Below are 20,359 nucleotides of genomic sequence, written 5' to 3'. Positions count from 1 at the left end.
TGCATTGTTCAGTATTTTCCCCGTAGAATCCTTCAATACTGCAACTTAAGCTTGAATTTTTTCTTCAGTTACTTCTGCTTGAGAAATGCTGAACGTGTTCCTCCATTTTTGGTTTTTAACTCCAGGTCTTTGCACATTTCATTATAATACTTTGTCTTCTCGCGCCACACTTTGAAATCTTCTGTTCAGCTCTTTTACATGATCATGTCTTCCTTTTGCTTTAGATACTCTACATTCAAGAGCAAGTTTCAGAGTCTCTTCTGACATTCATTTTGGTGTTTTCTTCCTTTCCTGTCTTTTTAATGACCTCTTGCTTTCTTCACATATGATGTCCTTGATGTCATTCCACAACTTGTCTATCTTCTGTCTTTAGTGTTCAATGCATCAAATCTATTCTATTCAGATGATTTCTAAATTCAGGTGGGATATCTCAAGGGTGTATTTTGGCTCTCATTGACTGGCTCTAATTTTCTTCAGCTGTAACTTGAACTTGCATAGGAGCCACTGATGCTCTGTTCCGCAGTTGGTCCCTGGCCTTGTTCTGACTGATATTCAGCCTCTCCATCATCTTTTTCCACAGAGTTAGTTGATTTGATTCATGTGTATTCCTTCTGGTGAGGTCCACGTGTACAGCTGCTGTTTATGTTGTTGAAAAAAGGTATTTGCAATGAAGAAGTCAGTGGTCTTCAAAAATTCTATCATGCAATCTCTGGGGTCGTTTCTATCACCAAGGCCATGTTTTCCAACTACTGATCCTTCTTTTTGTTTCCAACTTTTGCATTCCAATCACCAGTAATTATCAATGCATCTTGATTTGATGAATTTCAGACTGCAGAAGCTGGTAGACTTCATCTTTAGCCTTAGTGGTTGGTGCGTAAATTTGAGTAACAGTTGTATTAACTGATCTTCCTTATAGGCGTATGGATGTTATCCTATCACTGATAGCACTGTACTTCAGGATAGATCTTGAAACATTCTTTTTGACGATGAATGCAACACCACTCCTCTTCAAGTTGTCATTCCCAGCATAGTAGACCGCATGATTGTCCAATTCAAAATGGCCAATACCAGTCCATTTCAGCTCACTAATGTCTAGGATATAGATCTTTATGTGCTCCATTTCATTTCTGACGACTTCCAATTTTCCTAGATTCACACTTCGTACATTCCACATTCCAATTATTAATGGATGTTTACAGCCTTTTCTTCTCATTTTGAGTCATGCCACATCAGCAAATGAAGGTCCCGAAAGCTTGACTCCATCCACGTCATTAAGGTCAACTCTACTTTGAGGAGGCAACTCTTCCCCAGTCGTATTTTGAGTGCCTTCCAACCTAAAGATCTCATCTTCCAAAACTGTATCAATGTTCCGCTGCTATTCACAAGGTTTTCACTGGTCAATTCTTTCAGAAATAGACTGCTGCCAGGTTCTTTTTCCTAATGTGTCTTAGTCTGGAAGCTCCCCTGCAACCCGTCCACCAGGGTGACCCGGCTGGTATTTGAAATACTGACAGCCTATCATCCAGCATCACAGCAACATGCAAGCCACCACAGTATAATAAACTGAGAGATGAGTGGTGGTAAATATGTCTATTTATTTAAAATAGTAAAATACTATAAATACAAAAAAGGCATATACAGAATATTTAAAGTAGCATTATTCACAATAGCCAAAAAAGTGCAAACTACCCAAATGCCATCAACAGTAGAATGAATAATGATACAGCCCTAAGTGTAATATTATACAGCAATGAAAATGAAATTACAACTAGATGCAACAACATGGATAAATCTCACAAACATAATCTCAAGCAAAAGAAACCAGACACAAGAATGTCTCTGTGTATATAAAGCTCCCAAGCAGGGGAAACTAATCCAGATGGAGGTTATCCTTGGTGGGTGTGCGGGATGAAAACAATAACTGAAAGAGGGCACAAGGGGGGGTTACTGGTTGTTTTTGGTGTCTACTTTAGTGGTTACATGGATATGTCCAGTTTTTAAGAATTCATCAAAGATTTACATTAAAACTAACCTAAAATGAATGTACCTTTTTGTATATGTGTTACATTCCAATAAAAAATTAAGGAAGAACATTTGGAGGACATTATACCAACACATAAGCTATGACAAGCCAGGTACACCATATGTATCAGCAAGCTGGAACCTGTTCTGGGTCAGCAATCCTTACTCATTCATATTAAGAACCTTCTCTCTGGGAGTCAGGAGAGTCATCCGACACACATATGTTCCAACCACTACCATCACCAGACTCCTGCCAAATAACACAAGGCTCTTTTTTTCCACCCATGGTGAAACAAAACATAGTTTCTTTGTTTTTCTCCAAAATTCCTTTCTCTGAAAGTCCTTTAAAGCTCTCTAAAAAATTCTTCTGACTGAGAAGCAAAAGACTTTTTTCCTTTTGATCTACCACTGATTAAATAAGTACCATATTAAGCACCTTATATGCATACCTTATGTAATCCTCAGAACCCTCTGAAGTAAATATTATGTCCAGCTTAGAGATAAGGAAACCGGGAATTAGAGAACAATAAGTTAGTAAGCAGATGCTGCGTCTGCCTCCAAAGACCAAACTCAAAACTCCTACACCACTTTTTCTCCCAATAAACAGGCCGTCTTGACGATAATGTACCAAGACTGTTTACTTTATCGCAGAAGGGTTATGCCCCTGTGTAGCCTCTAATCTCCAGCATTAGATGTGAGAAATTAGGGCATAGTGGAGGGATGGAGTCTAGTAGTGATACGCCAAGGCAACAGGGCCAATGGATGAGAACAATCAAGAAAGTGGTACTACCATGTTCAGTTAAAGTACAGGACTAGGGTGGGACTGTGGCCTTCATTACAGATCAGACATACTAGAGTTATTCAAGAGTTGCTTAAAGTCAAGAAAAACACAGGCTGAAACTGTTTTACTAATCTCTAAATCCCATAATAGGCAACATGCATACAATTTTTATTGAGAAAATGAACTCATCTATCCTTGAAGACCTTTTTCTCCTAGTTGTTTTTACCCCCTTGTTGGTCCATGCATTCATCTGTTCATTCATTCATTCAACAAATATTTGCTGAGAGTCTGACGTATATACCAGGCATTGTTCCAAATGTTAAAAACACAGGTGTAAGGAAAAGTCCCTGTCCTCATGGAACTTACACTCTGATGGAGGAAAAAAAAAACAACAAATACATAATAAGATGATAAAATGATGATAAGTGAAGAAAACAAGGCAGAGTACAAGTGACAGGGGTGGAGATGGTAAAATGTGCTGTTTTAAATAGATCAGGAAAGGCCTGTATGAGAAAGTGGTTTTTGAGCAAAGACTTGCTCTACCTAACTTATTTGAGAACTGACTAAATGATGCGCGTATTATGCTTTCTTTTTAAAACCAGTGTTTACATTACTTTTAGACTATAACTTTCCAGTACTTCTTTAATGTGGTCAATCAAGAATTTCACAGGAAAATCAACTTACTTTTTACATACTCACTTAAAATGAAAAAAAAAGTTTTCCAGTGTATAACAGATTATTTTAAACTGCTGGAAAAAATCTTAGAATTCCAATGGTCAGGGATAAAAGGTTTGATAAACGTTCTTAGATGTCCTCACTCCAGAGAACAGTAGAATCTATCAGAAATACTTATCCCAAAGCTTCTTAAACCATTCCTCTTCTCATGTCTTTCTGACTCTGGCCTGATGTGTCTATTTTCTTTCTGTTTCTCTTATTTCACATGCTTCATCTCCTTCCTATTCACCTTCCTTTCTTCTCCTGTCTTCAAACGTCTTCCCTTCTAACTCAATTAACTGCCCCTAATTGAATAATAATTTTTTAATGTTATTTTTAACATGGTGAAAACATACACAAAACATTTGCTTAAAACCTGACTAAACACTTACAGCAAATGCTTAACATATCTTTGTTATCATTTCATTAATTAAGGCTGAGAGAACTGAAGTCAATTATGGAATCACAAAGCATCACGTTATCCTCAAACATATTTTAAAAAAATGTAAATAAGAAATGCTTATGGTATTTTTGAGTAAAGTAAGAATTTATAAAATAAAAAGAAAACTTCACGGAATATTTAAAAATCTTAATTCCACTCTTTTCTATCATCATAGTAAAATTTAACTCTCTCATAACTAATATATAGAGAGAGAAACTGAGAAAAAATAAGAACATATTGTTCAACGTGTTTTTATTAGTGCACAAAATGTATAAAACAGGAATAAGCAGGATCCTGAAAAATCAATGTATTTTAATAAATTCATATATCAGCATTCAGAAAAAGACACAGCAATTACCAAGATTTGATTATTATCTTTAACTATATAAAAGACTGCTTTAAAATTCTAAGGGCACATAAAAAGAGTTGTTAATGCTTTAAAATGAAGGCACCCCTAACAAGAAATACAGTAAAATCTATCAGAGACAAACATTGCTAAATATAAGATACCTCTTCAGCAGGAATACTGTTCCCTAGAAGGATGAAGAAGGCCTCTATTATTAGCAGAGATAAGAACTGCCTGAAATTCTTTCCTTAATAACACCACTCTAAAAATAAAATGGTTCAACACATTTCAAAATAAACATGCTGCTTTGCATATGCATTCAACTGTTTAATAGATAAAAATATAAACTTGATTAAATGTGCTTCTTCTTATACTTGCATTTAATAAATATATTAAGCAGATTTGCTCTCCTCATTTTTAAAACACAATATTTTAGGGGTCTTGTGCCACCCACTTACTCATTATCTCTTAAAGGATTTGAGATGAGATCTTCCTGCTAGGTCAAATTAAGTTATCTGCTATACTCTGTCTCATAGGGTCGCTATGAGTCGGCATCGACTCGACGGCACTGGGTACTGGGCTATGCTTGGTTTCAAAAAAATTAAGCACTTTTTCTACATTTTCCTCGTCATCAAGGACATAAATTGGGCAGTATTATCCTTACAAAGTGCTACCAAATGCTTCAAGGAAAGCTAACATGGACCATAAGGTGGGTAAATATTTTGGCACATTTTTATTAAAAACTATATAAAGCAGTGCTGCATCAACCACAGGAAAGCGGGAAAGTCCAGGAACTTAGGTAATTGTCCCAGCACAGGAACAAACTACAAAAATCCTTTCTAATATGTTAGGACAAAGTTTGGTAAAAAGGCATTTTGAGTTCAGATTCTGCATTTTCTATACTTCAAAAAATATTAACCTTATTTCATTATTTATTTATTATGAACTTCATATATACACCAAAAATAATAAAAAAAAAAAAAAACCTCACTGCCATCAAGTCGATTCCGACTCACAGCGACTCTATAGGACAGAACAGAACTGCCCCATAGGGTTTCCAAGGAGTGGCTGGTGGATTCGAACTGCCGAACTTTTGGTTAGCAGTCGAGCTCTTAACCACTGTGCCACCAAGGGTCCAACCTTATATATAGGTTCTTATTATAAGGAGTGGGCCCTGGTGGCATAGTGATTAAGCACTTGGTTGCTAACCAAAAAGTCAGCAGTTCAAATCCACCGGCTGCTTCTTGGAAAACCTATGGGTCAGTTAGTTCTACTCTGTCCTCTCCTATAGGGTCGCCATGAATCGGAATCAACTTGACACCAACAGGGTTTTTTTGTTTGTTTGTTTATTTGTTTATTATAAGCAGATTCTGCCTTAAAAATGACCCATACAAACTGCTAGCTGCCACTCACATTCTCCCCACTCTCCCAGCTTTTGCCTCCTTCTTCCAAGAGTTTCTATGATGGCTACCATAGGATCTGGTATATGTGTATACTATGTGTTTGTGTATGTGCATTGGGATATAAGAAAGGGTGTATACATAAGAAAGGAATATAAGAAAGGCTGTATAAGAAAGGGAAAGGGTGATAGATAAGTAGTGTCTAGAGAATTAGAGTTTTCTAAACATATTCATCCACAAAAGAGGGAAAACAAAACAGGAAATAGTAAACTCTTCTCCCCTGACCCCCATCAAATAAATTTCTGGCCTTAGATCCAGATCATAGATTATTCTCATGTAACCGTTTCAGCTAGTTATGGTTTTAAGTACATAATAGGACCAAAGAACATAAAAGTACTTAAGAAACGGAACAACCAGAAAGGAAATAGTGAGAATGTTCACACGTTGTAAAGAATGTAATCAATGTCACTGAACAATTTGTTTAGAAATTGTTGAATGGGAACCTAAACTGTTATGTAAACCTTCACCAAAAACACAATATTTTTTTTTTAAAGTGTATAAGCATAAACACTTTAGAGTACCATTACACCTACATTTTCTCATGTAATTCTCAGCACAATGCAATAGAACATAAGATATTATTTCCTTTTTTATAGATGAACTGACTCAGGCTAGTTTACAGCCAGTTTACAACAGAGCAAAGGTTCCAGATCAGGTCTTCCAAGTCCAATGTTCTCTATACTATATACCATGTTGCCTTGTGGACTTCCCCTGAGCCTATCCACCATCTATAACATTGTTTCCTATGGGAAAATGCCTATTGAAAGTCAATCAACTAATTATACAAAATGAATAAAATCTATTTTGAAACTAAGGACAAAATTACCATGATATATGTCAAAACCGTATGAATGATAAATCAGTAAAAAATCTAAAAAGCACGTTATTCATTTACCTAATTGACAGATATGACTGAATTGATTTTGACTCAAACATTAATAATCTAGTATTTGAGAAGAAATACAGCTTCATTTTTAGAACTATTATTCAGTATTTGTTTAGAATTTCCATAACCAGGTCATCTAATAACTTATATGAGCATTCACTATTATTTCACTATCTTCCCATTCTTATTTTATTCGTTTTCCGTATTTCTGAAAAAAATAATTAAGTCACTTAGCCAAAAGGACACTGTATTTTAATGCAAACATTAATAATTATGCATCATACAGCACAAACGAATCGGTCACTAAGAACTTTCTTCAAACCAGGCAACCAAAAATCAGGGGCAGATTATTACAGTTCTGTTTCAGTGCTGGTAGCAGAATTAAATTTATTTCTAAAGACGGAAACACTTGTTAACACCTCACACAGAGTAAAGAATTTACCCACAGTGGTTACGCAGCTCTCATCTCCACAACGGTGTCATCTATTTGTACGGCATTTTATCTTTTTCAAAACCATTTTATATACCGCCACTCATTTAATCTTCATAAAAATTCTAGGATGTAGATAAGCCAACTGTTGTTGTTATTGCCATTTTACAAAGGGAACAGAGGCTCAGAGAAGTTTAATGGTTTTCCATTAAATGTGGTAGCTAGTGGTGGAAATGGATTAAAATCTTAGGCTAATGCCTTCCTAAACCAATGTTCCTTGCAGGATATCGAATTGTTTTTACAAGCTCTTTTCAGGCTGCTATTCAAGGTTACTTTCATTGTAAGAAAAACTGAAATACTCACCTGGCATTACTAAGAAATTTGGGTAAAAACTGTCAGAATTCAGCACACTCATAAGAATGGAATAGAGTAAGGTATCCAAGTAAAATTTGGGAACATAAAAACAAATTTTTTTTTGTAACAATCCATACATGGAGCTCCGAATTTTTTTTCTCTAAGTGTGTACAAAAATACATTTAAATCTTCTTATTGTCTCCATCTATGGACATGCAAATCATATCTTTACAGGTATGGAACTCACAGGACAGCATGCTATGTTTTTGACTTTATATTCCAAACAGCATAAACTTTGGAGTCAGAAACATCTGAATTTGATTGCCGGTTTTGTCACTCACTAGCACTGTGAGTTTGGCTGCTAACCAAAAGGTTGGCAATTAGAATCCACCAGCAGCTCCTCAGAAATCCTACGGGGCAGTTCTCCTCTATCCTATAGGGTTGCTATGAGTTGGCATCAACTGAAGGGCAACGGGTTTGGTTTTTTTGGTTTAGCACTGTGACCTTGGGCTAAGATACTTAGCATACCTGATTCTCAGTTGCTTCCCTTGTAAAAAGGACCTAATACCAAACTCAGAGGGTTACTTTGCAGAATCAATAAAAATCAAGCAGATACATAGCACAGTGCCTAGAGCATAGTAAAAACTTAAACCAAGTTGTACCTTTTATCATTAAAGTGTTACAAATGTATTTCTCTTCTGTTCTACATTATGCCTACATTTCAGCTCTGGTATTCAGTAATTCAAATTTCCATTAAACCAGAATGAATAATTAAACACATTCATTTTTAGAATTAAGTATTTTTAAAACTCAATAAAAGTCAGATTAATTTTAAGGTTGTAAAGGACCTTACAAATTGTGTGTTCTAGTGTTCTCTTTTAGGAGAGGAAGAAAACAGGCACAGAGGGTTAAATGTCTTCGGCTAGGACCTGGACACTAACATGGAAGGCAAAACCAGATAGCTGTCCAAAATTTGATTTACCATTTAGGACTTGGTATTTGTATTTCAAAAAAGGTAACACCGTTATTAAAAAATCTTAATGTTTCCATTTGCTTATCCTTTCCCTTACCTCAAAAGTAAGCAGGAATTAGTAAAATGTTTACTTAATTTCTTGAAAGTCAACTCTGTGGACCACTCAGGTAACTATTTGAAAAACAGAAATGTTAATTCCCTTGATATTTTGCTAGCCAGAAAGAAGATAAAGTGGCTGCTAAGTATCCCTTGGTGAGCAATTTTGATGAAGGATAATATCTTAGTTATCTAGTGCTGCTATAATAGAAATACTGCAAGTACATGGCTTTAACAAAGGGAAATTCATTCTCTCACAGTCTAGGAGGCTAGAAGTCCAAATTCAGAGTATAAGTTCCAGGGGAAGCCTTTCTCTCTCCATTGAGTCTGGAGGAAGGTCTTGTCATCAATCTTCCCCGGTCTTGGAGCTACTCAGCTCAGGCACCCTGGATGCAAAGGACACACACCCCTCCTGGTTCTTCACTCTTGGTGGTAGGAGGCCCTCCTGTCTGTTTGCTCACTTCTCTCTTTCAAATCTCAAAACAGATTGACTCAGAATACAACCTAATCTTGCAGACTGAATTCTGTCTCATTAACATAAATGCTTCTAACCCTGCTCATTAACATCACAGAGATAGGATTTACAACACGCCTGAAAATCACACCAGATGACAAAATGGTGAACAATCACACAATACTGGGAATCACAGCCTAGCCAAGTTGACACACATTTTAGGGGGATACAATTCAACCCATAACAGATACATATTTCATAAGCCAAATCTATCAGCCCTCATCTTGAAAGTGTCGGTTTTTTTTAAATAAATAGTTAGATGGAGCCCTGGTGGTGCAGTGGTTAAGAGCTATGGCTGCTGACCAAAAGATCGGCAGTTGGAATCCACCAGCCGCTCCTTGGAAACCCTAGGGGGCAGTTCTACTCTGTCCTATAGGGTCCCTATGAGTTGGAATCTACTCAGCGGCAATGGGTTTACTACTCAGATAAGAACTGAACAAGTCTCATTACAAGAACTCAAACAGCAGTTCTACCCTACCCTAGGAACAGTATGAACCTAAACAACCAAGAGAGAAAATTTTTAAGTAGAAAAAAAGCATTACTTTTACATTCGATAGGCCCACATAGGTTGCTTCCATAAGTACTCCTCTAGTAACCTAACAATAAACTAATGAAGGAAAAAATTCAATTGAGAACACTGAAAATAAGGCTTTAATTATTTATCAACAAACAGAAAGATTTCTATATACCTTTTAAAAATAACTTGTCACTAGTGCTACTAAATGAAAACTACTCAGTTTTCAGTATTTGCTTATTTTTGGTCCATAAAATGACACGTCAACAATTTAAGTTAAATTTTCAAATGAGTCGGAATCGACTCGAGGGCACTGAGTTTGGTTTTTTGGTTTTTTGGTTTTTTTTTTTTATAGTTAGCCAAACAGTCATGAGAGGAGAAAAGCAAAAATATACATAAAGTTCCTCACTTGTCCATTTCCAAGCTTTCATTGCCATATAAAATTAAATCATCTACTAGTAAGTCTTTGAGTAGAAATTAAATTTGCTAAGTCTAAATCTGTACCAAAAATGCATGTGCTTTCAACAAAAAGTGCTGGGACAACTGGAAAACCACATGCAAAAAGCTGAACTTAACAACCTCATCTCACACCATACACAAAAATTAACTCAAAATGAATTGCAGACTCAAATATAAGAGCTAAAACAAGAAAGCATAAGAAAAAAACTTACGACCTTGGGCTTGGCAAAGATTTCTTAGATACAACACCAAAAGCATTGTTCATAAAAAGAAAAAAATGATAAACTGCACCTCATCAAAATTCAAACTTTTATATTTCAAACACAATTAAGAAATGAAAAGAAAGCCAATGGACTGGGAGAAAACATTTGCAAAACATATCCAAAAAAGGACTTGTATCCAGAATTTATAAATAATTCTTACAACTCAATTTATGAGACCAACAGCCCAAACAAAAAAATGACAAAGATAAACATGAACGGAAATTTCACCACATATATGACTAGTTAAGTACATGAAAAGATGCTCAATATCATTATTCATAAAAGAAAGGCAATTTAAAGCTAGGAGATGCCACTTCACACCTACTAGAATGGCTATTAATAGATCGCTAATAAGTGGTCACTGTAACTCAGAGTCAGCTCAAAGGTAACTGGTTTTTTTTTTTTTTGGTTGTTTTTGGTTAACAAATCTTGGCAAAGGTTTGAATAAATGGTAACCCTCATACACTATTAGTGGTTGTTACTGTTGATGGTTGCCTTTGATTCAGCTCCAACTCATGGCAAAATTACATATAATAAAACAAAATGTTGCCCAGTCCTGTGCCATCTTCATGACTGTTGGTTACTTTGGACACATCATTAGGAAACACCAATCACTAGAAAAAGGACATAATGTTTGGTAAAGTAGAGGGTCAGCAAAAATGAGGAAAACCCTCAATGAGACAGACTGACATAACAGCCACAACAGAAGACTGAAACACACGAAGACTATTGGTAGGATTGTAAATGGTGCGCAACCATTCTGGAAAAGTCTGGCATTTTTTTCAAAAAGCTAAACATAAAATGAAAAAACCCAGCAATTCCACTCCTAGATATCTAACCAAAAAAAAAACCAAATCCATTGCTGTCAAGTCAATTCCGACTCATTGCAACCCTATAGAACAAAGTAGAACTGCCCCATAGAGTTTTCAAGGAGCATCTGGTGGATTTGAACTGCTAACCTTTTGGTTATCAGCCAAACTCTTAACCACTACACCACCAGGGTTTCCCTAGATATCTACCCAAGACACATGAAAACATATGTCCACATAAAAACTTACATGCACATGCAAATGTTCATAGTGGCATAACTTGTAATAACCCAAAACTGAAAATAATTATTGTCCATCAACTGGTGAAAACAATTTACCAATAGCATATCCATACAATGGAATATTATTCAGCATGTTATATCATGCATGAACCTCAGAAAGAGTACTCTAAAGAAGTCAGATACAAGAGATGCCATAGTGAATGATCCCATTTACATAAAATTACAAAATGTCCAGAAAAATCAAATTTATACAGAGGAAAATAGATCAGTGGTTTCCTAGGGCAGGGGTGGGAATGAGAATTAACTGTAAATGAACATGAGAGATCTTACTGTGGGCATGAAAATGTTCTACAGTTGATTTATGATGATGGCTGTAACACTTGATAAAGTTGCTAAAAATCACTGATTTGTACACTTGAAATGGGTATAAATATAATACATAAAATATACCTCAATAAAGCTGCTTTAAAAAATGGGTGTGCTTTTCCTTCATTTGTCTTGAATTAAATGAGTAACTGAGAATTGTAGTAAGTTCTATATTTTTTATTAAACAAACAATTCTACTGATCCTAATCTTTGATGGGAAACCACAGCATAACTTCAGAGAGGATCTAACACAGTGTTAGGAAACCTGCTCCTATTGTTTATTCACTGGACAGGGGTTCTCCAGAAAAGGATTTCTTGTAAATCAAAGTTCCTTCTGTTGGAACTTTAAGAAGCTAGTGCCTGGCAGTAGCTCAACAGTATATACAAAAGCAATTTAAGTCATCCTTTGACAATGGGTAATTGATCTGATGGGTATTCTAGTCTACATTCAGATTACAGTGGAGAAAATTAAAAAAAAAAAAAAAAATTTAACAATTTAAAAGGACAAGGAGTAAGTTATATAATTTCCAGAGTGTACACGTCCAGATGGCAAAGGCATTGTTTGTTTGAGTAACTGCATGATGTTGTAATACAATAGTCCTCGATAATGATAATAACAAGTTAACGTTACAGGTATTAATCCAACATCTGATCTTCCTATATTCATTCTAAACATATTCTATCTACTCTATGAGGTTTTTCAAAGGTAATTCAGGACTTTATAGCCTTCATGGTACTTCAGAGAAGCTCGCAACCTTCTTAAGGTCTTTACACAAATATCACTTTGTGAGCCCCTTCCTAACCTCCTTATTGAAAATTGCACACCTCACAAAACTCCCTATTCTCCCTACCTTACTTCATTTTTCTCAATAACACTTACTACAATCTAAACATACTATATATTTTACATATATTTTGATTATTGTTTGCCTTCCTGATTTTGTTCCTTGCTGTATTTCCATTACCTAGAACAGTGCCTAGCACACTGTAGGTGCTCATTAACTGCTTTCTGAACAAATGAATGGACATTAAAAAATGGAAAAGTAAATAGAAACTGATCCTTACCACAGGAATTTGGGAACAATGAGTCTCTTCTACCTATTCAACGGTCTGGACTTGAAGCTAAAGCATGATTTTAGAAGAAAATAGAGACCTCAGAATAAAATGTCCAAACTATCTACCTAACATTTTCTACAGAAGAAACAAACAAACAAAAAGTCAACCCTTCAACAATCAAACAGAAAATACTTTTAATAAACTGGCTCTAGTTCTGGAGAGAAGACATGTTAAGTAAAGCCCAAGTGACTCTTATGGGGGGGGGGGGTGTTTATACATAACTAGTTAAGAAGTAGAAAATTCCAAAAGTAGCCCCAAAATGGGATCCTATCATCAAGAAAACAGACGTCAGCAGTATATGCCTTGGCAGGTTTGCCCCTCTGAGCCCAAATCTTCAAAAGTTCAGTACCAACAAACCTTATTCCTTTTCCCCATCCCAGAAACCTTCCTTTGACAAACACCAACCAATCTCCCATTTCTAATTAACCCATGACTTAATCCAGCGGTATTCCAGCATTTCACATAGCCAGCAAAAAGACCTACCCACCTCCTGGCCCCTGGAGCATCCGCTAAACCTCCAGCCCCACCAACTGAGACTCAGCATTAAAGAATCTAGGAATGGCAGGGAACTCCCAGCAATGCCAGAATTGGAAGACATCTTAGACTTCATCCTGGTTCTGCCAATTTGTGTGACCTTGGGCATGTTACTAAACCTCCACGGATCCCAGTTTTCTCACCTTTGCAGTGAAGATATCTTCACCAAATTGGGATTAAAGATCACACTAAAAGCACCTAACAGGGCATCTGGCCCGTAAAAGAAACTCAGTAATCAGTAAGATGTATTATTCCAGTCTCCCATTTTTACAGGCGAGGAAACTGAGGTCCGGGGAAGTGAGAAGTGCCTTGCTCCAGACCACTGGAAAGTGAAATCGGCACCGTACCAGGAACCCGGGTCAAATGTCCCCTGCACCCACACCCTCGCTCCTCTTCGCCCGACCCCTTCCCGGAGCCACCAAGCTCCGCGCGGCCCCGGGCCGCTCCACCTGCCGCCAGGCCCTGCACCCCGCCCGTCCGCCCGCCCGCCCGTCCTCCCGCGGCCCGGGGCTCCAGCGGTTCCCGCGGTTCTCCCGGCTCGGCCCGACCTCCAGCGCCTCGGGCAGCCCCGCGCGGCGGCCTCGAGCGCATACTCAACTCTTCACTTTGCCGAAGGTGCCGACGCCCAGCGTGTCCCCGAGCACGTAGTGTCCGATCTTCACCCGCCCATCGTGCTTCTGCTTCTCAGCCATCTTCGGCGCCCGCAGCCCGGTGCGGCCGGCGGCTCCTCAGTGCGGACGCGGACGCGGACGCCGCCGCTGCCGCCTACCCACAGTGCAGCGGGACCTGCGGAGGGCGGGGGCCGAGTCGGGAGACGCCGAGGGGCGCAGGCGGCGGTGACCGGTGCGGGCGCGGGTCCCGGGAGGACGGGAGGTGGCGAAGAGGAGGGGCCTGGCCGAGGTGGGAAACGCGAAACGGGCGGCGAGCCGGGCGCTCGCACCGTAGAGAGGACGTGTGGGGAGGCGGACGCTCCCGCGCCCGCGCGTGAGAGACGTCTGTGTGCGGGGCCCGAGGCGGCGAGGCGGCGAGGCGGCGAGGTCGTGGGCCCGGGCCAGGAGTGAACGCGGCGTCTCAGGAGGATTTGAGGGAGGGGTCCCGAGCCAGGTGTGGGAAGTCCGAAATAGGGTCAAAAACAGGCAGGTGCTGCGAGGAGGGGGATAAAGGGACACGGCCCGGGAACCCCTTATGAGGAAAACTGAAGGCGGTGACAGTGCGAAGGTGAGATTTGGGAAGAATCTTCGGAAATGGAAAAACGTGAAAGTAGCAGGAAGGGATGTAAAAAATATATATCTATGGGTATATAAAAAATAAAAAAAAAAAAACTAGTGCCATCGATACACATAGATATATACATACGCTGTGGGTGTGCGGAAAGTCCAGGGAGGGTGGTGGGAAGGACCTTGATCAAACGGCAGTCTGAGGAGAGCTAAAGGAAGTTTCTCGAGACAGGACCTGGCTGTTTTTTGATTGGCCGTGGTACATACAGAACCCAATTCTATGCTTTCCTTAATTGTTCTTTACATATTTTATAATTCCCAGTTATTTTGCCGTGTAGATGGAAGAGACCCTCTTCTCCAGAGCTCTCAATTTTAACTAATTTGCACAAAGTTTTCCAATAAATCAAAGTCACAGTGTTTGCTCGGTTGTACTTCAGCACATGCTCAGGTAAATCTGTAGTACAAAAATACTAGTATGTGACAGAGCTGTACAAAGGAAAAAGAGTGAAAGAAATGAAAACTGAATGTAATAAGCATAGAAAGTAAAGTACCTAAGAGGCAAAGAGGAATTGTGAAGAGCAAGGGCAATAAAATGGCCCAAATCAAAGAAATAATAAATATGATAAAGATAGAAGTGAAAGAAAAATAGTAAGTGGAAACTAGAGGCATGACACCCAGGCAGAGTGTTAAAGACTGACAATTTGGCAGTGAAATTATTTCCTTCTTTCCTTAATGTGGTCATACCTTTCAGTACTTAACAAGATTATTTACTGTTTAGGGACAAATTATTAAAGATTAGATGAACATTTAGGTAGCTGAGTGGTGCAAAAGTTAGTGCTTGACTACTAACTTAGAAGTTGGAGTTCAAACCCACCTAGCAGCCTCACAGAAGAAAGGCCTGGTGATCTGCTTCCATAAAGATTACAGCCAAGAAAACCCTATGGAGCAGTTTTACTCTGTAACACATGGGGTTGTACCGGGTTTGGTTTTTTGTTCGTTTGTTTGTTTTTAATTAAACATTTATAACACCGTATGTGTCAATAGAGTCTAAGCTCACATTCTTCAAACATGAGGTCCCTTAGCACGCTGCTTGTATGTAAAGAGAAATGTATGGCTAAGAAAAAATAGGTATAAGAGAAGTTTGTTTTCTTTGAAGTACTTCATATACAAATGGAAAATACACTTTCATTCTTCTTTAGACACCAAGACAATCTGCTGAGAGATGATCACAGCTGATAAATTATAGATATCACAGCTGTTGAACAGAGCTATTTTTGTTCATTCTTCACATCATCTTTCTTTCTGACAAGAAGTATTTAAGAATCACTCAACTGAGCTGGCAATTTGGAGAAAATAGTCATTTTGATGCTGAACTTTCATTTGGTTAGGGGTCAATCCTTCAATATTCTTTAAAATGAGTAAGAAAATAAAGTACCTACTCTGTTTTTAAGGTAATAAGGTGTATGTCTGTCTTTTATTCCCATTATTAGGTGCTGTGGAGTTGATTTCGACTCAATAGTGACCCCATGTGACAGAGTAGAACTGCCCCGTAGGGTTCTTTTGGTTGTAATCTTTAAGGAAGCAGACACCAGGTCTTTCTCCTGAGAAGGCACTGGATGGGTTTGAACTGCCAGCCTTTCAGTTAGCAGCTGAACGCTTAACTGTTTGCACCAGCAGGGATCTTGGCCTTTTATTCTAACACCCCATTAAAAGAAGCCAAAAAGTTTTCATTTGTAGTTAGATTCATTTCTTGAAGCTGTGTGAAGAAAGATTATAGATTGAGTTTTTACAGCATTTTTATACCACTAACCCAGTGCCTAATACCACTATTCATTGATAATTACAATTTAAATTATTATATATGTCATGTCTATAATCATTGCATAAGTCTATGTAGCATTATTATGTATGCTGCTTGGTTGATTAAAGAGTTCATTTAAACCCAGTTATCCCATTTAATTTTCATAGAAGAAATTTATTGTTTTATAGGTAATAAAACTAAGCTTCAGAAATGTTTTCCCGTTTTTAAGCAGAATCAAATATCCAGTGCTGACTCATCCATTTTTTTTTTTTTCTATATCACAGCTGCTTAGGAAAAAAGAATGTATAGTACTCTAAGAAAGCTTCAAATTTTCACAATTGTAGTCCCATTCTGTTTTTATTATTTTTAGGATAAGCCAATAATATGCCCTTTAAACGTATTTTCCATTGATTTTCCCAACTTAAAGGAAAGATTAAAGGCTTAATAGGTACAATGGAAAAGGACAACTCTTGATGGCAGTACTAGTCTTTCTTCTGTTGCCATGAACACTTCATGTATGGTTTCCTATTTTCATCACCCTACTCAGCAGGCAAAACATAACAGTTAACCAAACCAAATCTCCTAAAGAGTCATATCCTTGGCACCTACTTGGTCATTATTAATCTTCTATGACATCACTGATCTATTTCTAATTATCAATATAAAACTGCTGTGGGTTCTCTGAAATCAGGAACCTATCAAAAGTCATTCCTTCTTGGGGGGAAAAATCACAGTAAGTAAATCAACACGAACTAGAAACACAATGCAGAATCTCACATTTCCAAACTCACCTTTAAACTGCAGATCCAAACCAAGTAATCCAAAAAAATATCTAGAACAATAAAAGCTCTGTGGGAAGATTTCACAACTCACTAGTGGTTTGGTCACAGCAGATTTGGAGGTGGGCAGAGGAAGCCACTAAGTCAGGGAGGGAAAAGCTCTCACTACCTGACTCTGTTTTAGTACCGACACAGCATTTCCTGCTCTGACGCTTTTTTTCCCTATTGTAAAAATATACATTATACAACATTTGCCAATTTCGCATCTTTCACATGTACAGTTTAGTGACATCAATTGTATTAACGTGATATGCAACCATCACCAATATCCACTGCCAAATTTTCTATCATCATAAACAGAAACTCACTGCTTCCTAAACGACTCCCCATTTTCACTCCCTCCTGCCCCTCGTAACCACTAATAAAACTTTGGTCTCTATATAAAAACAAAAAAGAGTCATATCCTTCGGGGTCTCATTCCCAAAAGACTTTTTCAAAAATGTAATATCCCTCATTTTATTATTTTTCAGTGATGTTTTAGTGTCCTTATGTTGTTTAGCACCAAGCCCTAAGATGGCCAACTCCAGGTAGCCAAACAGTTCTTAACTTTGTTCCAACCGTTATTAATTTTCCTTCCTACTAATGGTCTTTGGTGTCCCTGGTGGTGAAATCAGTTAAGCACTTGACTACTAACCAAAAGGTTGGCAGCTCGAACCCACCTAGAGGCACCTTGGAAGAAAGCCGTGGTAATCTGCTTCCAAAAGGTCCTAGCCTTGAAAACACTATGGAACGCAGTTCTGCTCTACACACACGAAGTCTCCATGGGTAAGATTCAATGGCAACTGGTTTGTTAAAGGGCCTTTGGGTTTATTTTACTTTGGTAGCCTAAAGAAGGACCCAAATGGGAGAATAACGGAGTGCCACTAATCTAATGTATTATACTAGATTCCATTGGTAATATCAATTCCTACAAGTATTTGCTCAGAGTCACCTTCACACTGAGGCCTGCCCTGACCACCCTATTTAAATTTGCAGTTTCACTTCAGCCATGCTCCCTGCTCTGCACTCTATATCCCTTCTATTTTCTTCAGTATTTTTCCATGGCACTTGCCTTCTAACATCCTGTTTAATTTACTTCTTTATTATGTTTTCGTTTTGTCTGTCTTCCCCAATTAGAATGTAAGTTACACAAAAGAGAGTTTTTTTTTGTTTTTGTTTTTTTTTTCTTGTTCTCTGTTTTGTTCACTATGTATCCTTAGCTCCCAGAGCAGTACCCAGCGCATTATGGGACTCAAATAGGTTCAGGTTCTGTGGCTCCTGAAGTTTGCACAATTTGGAGGGATATCTTTTAGGAAAAAAATACAAAATTGAGTATGAAAATGAATATTTACTTGAAATGAAAAAAAATCACAACCATCTACAAATTTTAAAAAGCTTATAAATACCACAAACCTCAGCAAATCCAGAAAAATACATTTTTATCAGCTATGCAACATACCTCTATAATACTCATTTTCTAGATTTTTTTTAGGCTGCATATTCTGGATTCCATCTGTAAACTGAGTAAATAATCCAAAAGGCTGGACTATATGAAGAACTGGGTATGAGGACTGGAGGAAGACTCATTAAGATGTGTTATGCAGATGACACAACCTTCCCTGCTGAAAGAGGAGAGGACTTGCAGCACTTACTGATGAAGATCAAAGACTACAGCCTTCAGTACGGATTACAACTCAACATAAAAAAACAAATCCTCACAACTGGACTGAAAAGCAACATCAACATAAATGGAGAAAAGACTGAAGTTGTTAAGGAATTCACTTTACTTGGATCCACAATCAACACCCATGGAAACAGCGGTCAAGAAATCAAACAACACATTGCATTGGGAAAACTGCTGCAAAAGACCTCCTTAAAGTAGTGAAAAGCAAAGAGAACTAAGGTGCACATGACCCAATCCATGGTATTTTCAATTACCTCATATGCATATGAAAGCTGGACAATGAATAAGGAAGACCACAGAAGAATTGATGCCTTTGAATTATGGTGTTGGCAAAGAATGCTGAATATACATACCATGGACTGCCAGAAGAATGAACACATCTGTCTTGGAAGAAATATAACCAGAATTCCCCTTGGAAACAAGGATGGCAAGACTTAGTCTCAAGTACTTTGGGCATGTTATCAGGAGGGACCTGTCCCTGGAGAAGGATATCATGCTTGGTAAAGTGGAGGGTCAGCAAAAAGGAGAAAGAATTTCAATGAGATGCATTGACACAGTGACTGCAACCATCAGCATATACACAACAACGATTGCGAGGATGGCACAGGACCGGGCAATGTTTCATTCTGTTGTACATAGGGTCACTATGAGTCAGAACCAACAGTCCTTAACAACAACATTCTTTGATTGCCTCTTCGTATTTTGCAATCATTTTTATAGAGGGAATAGAAAAATAACTCAGTTTTACTCTAACATGATTGATCAAGTTTTTAAATATATGTTCCTCTTTAGGGTTCCCATAGCATTTTTTCCATATAGGTAATATAACATTTCACAGGTAGGATATGATCAAGAACCTGTGGTAGTGAAGGAAGAAGTCCAAGCTGCACTGAATACACTGGCGAAAAACAAGCTCTAGAAATCAACGGAATACCAGTTGAGATGTTTCAACAAACTGATGCAGCACTGGAAGTACTTATATATACCAAGACATCTGGAAGACAGCTAACTGGTCAGCTGACTGGAAGAAATCCGTATTTATGCCTATCCCTGGTGATGTACTGCTGCAACCGCTTTTGAACGATCTGCAAAATTTTACTTTCTTATGATACTGTTCGATAATTTCTGCATTCGGTTGAATCACCTTTCTGTGGAAGAGGCATAAATGTGGATAAATTTCTTGGTATAGACAAGTGAGTACTTCCAGCGCTGCACCCGCTTGTTGAAACATCTTAATTGGTATTCCATCAATTCCTGGAGCCTTGCTTTTAGCCAATATCTTCAGGGCAGCTTGGGCTTTTTCCTTCAGTACCATCGGTTCTTGATCATAGGCTACCTCCTGAAAGAACTGCATGTCGACCGGCTCATCTGTGTATTCTTTCCATCATTTTTTGGTGCTTCCTGTATTGTTCAGTATTTTTCCGAAAGAATTCTTCACTATTGCAAAACTCAGGGCTTCAATTTTTCTTCAGTTCTTACAGCTTAAGAAATGCTGAGCTTGTTCTTCCCTTTTGGTTT

The 20,359-nt window shown here is 38.0% G+C and overlaps 1 protein-coding gene across 3 annotated transcripts in view; it reads right to left on the bottom strand.

Annotated features, from left to right (window-relative positions):
- Positions 1-14,332, bottom strand: part of PRKAA2 (protein kinase AMP-activated catalytic subunit alpha 2) — a 128,588-nt gene extending 114,256 nt beyond the window's left edge. Inside the window, exon 1 of one of the 3 annotated variants that reach the window (XR_007516658.1) lies at positions 13,920-14,331. Coding sequence is in view for 2 of the 3 variants with exons in the window: in XM_049879375.1 (XP_049735332.1) it covers positions 13,920-14,013 (94 nt within the window). In the remaining variant the exon portion in view is untranslated. Of the gene's footprint in view, positions 1-13,919 lie in introns of all 3 variants that reach the window. The other 2 variants (XM_049879375.1, XM_049879374.1) reach the window with 2 other exon arrangements.
- Positions 14,333-20,359: the final 6,027 nt, after the last annotated feature.

The sequence above is a fragment of the Elephas maximus genome, chromosome 3 (assembly GCF_024166365.1).
Source record: "Elephas maximus indicus isolate mEleMax1 chromosome 3, mEleMax1 primary haplotype, whole genome shotgun sequence".
Taxonomy (NCBI): Eukaryota; Metazoa; Chordata; class Mammalia; order Proboscidea; family Elephantidae; genus Elephas; species Elephas maximus.
This window is presented reverse-complemented; position numbering and strand designations above follow the sequence as displayed.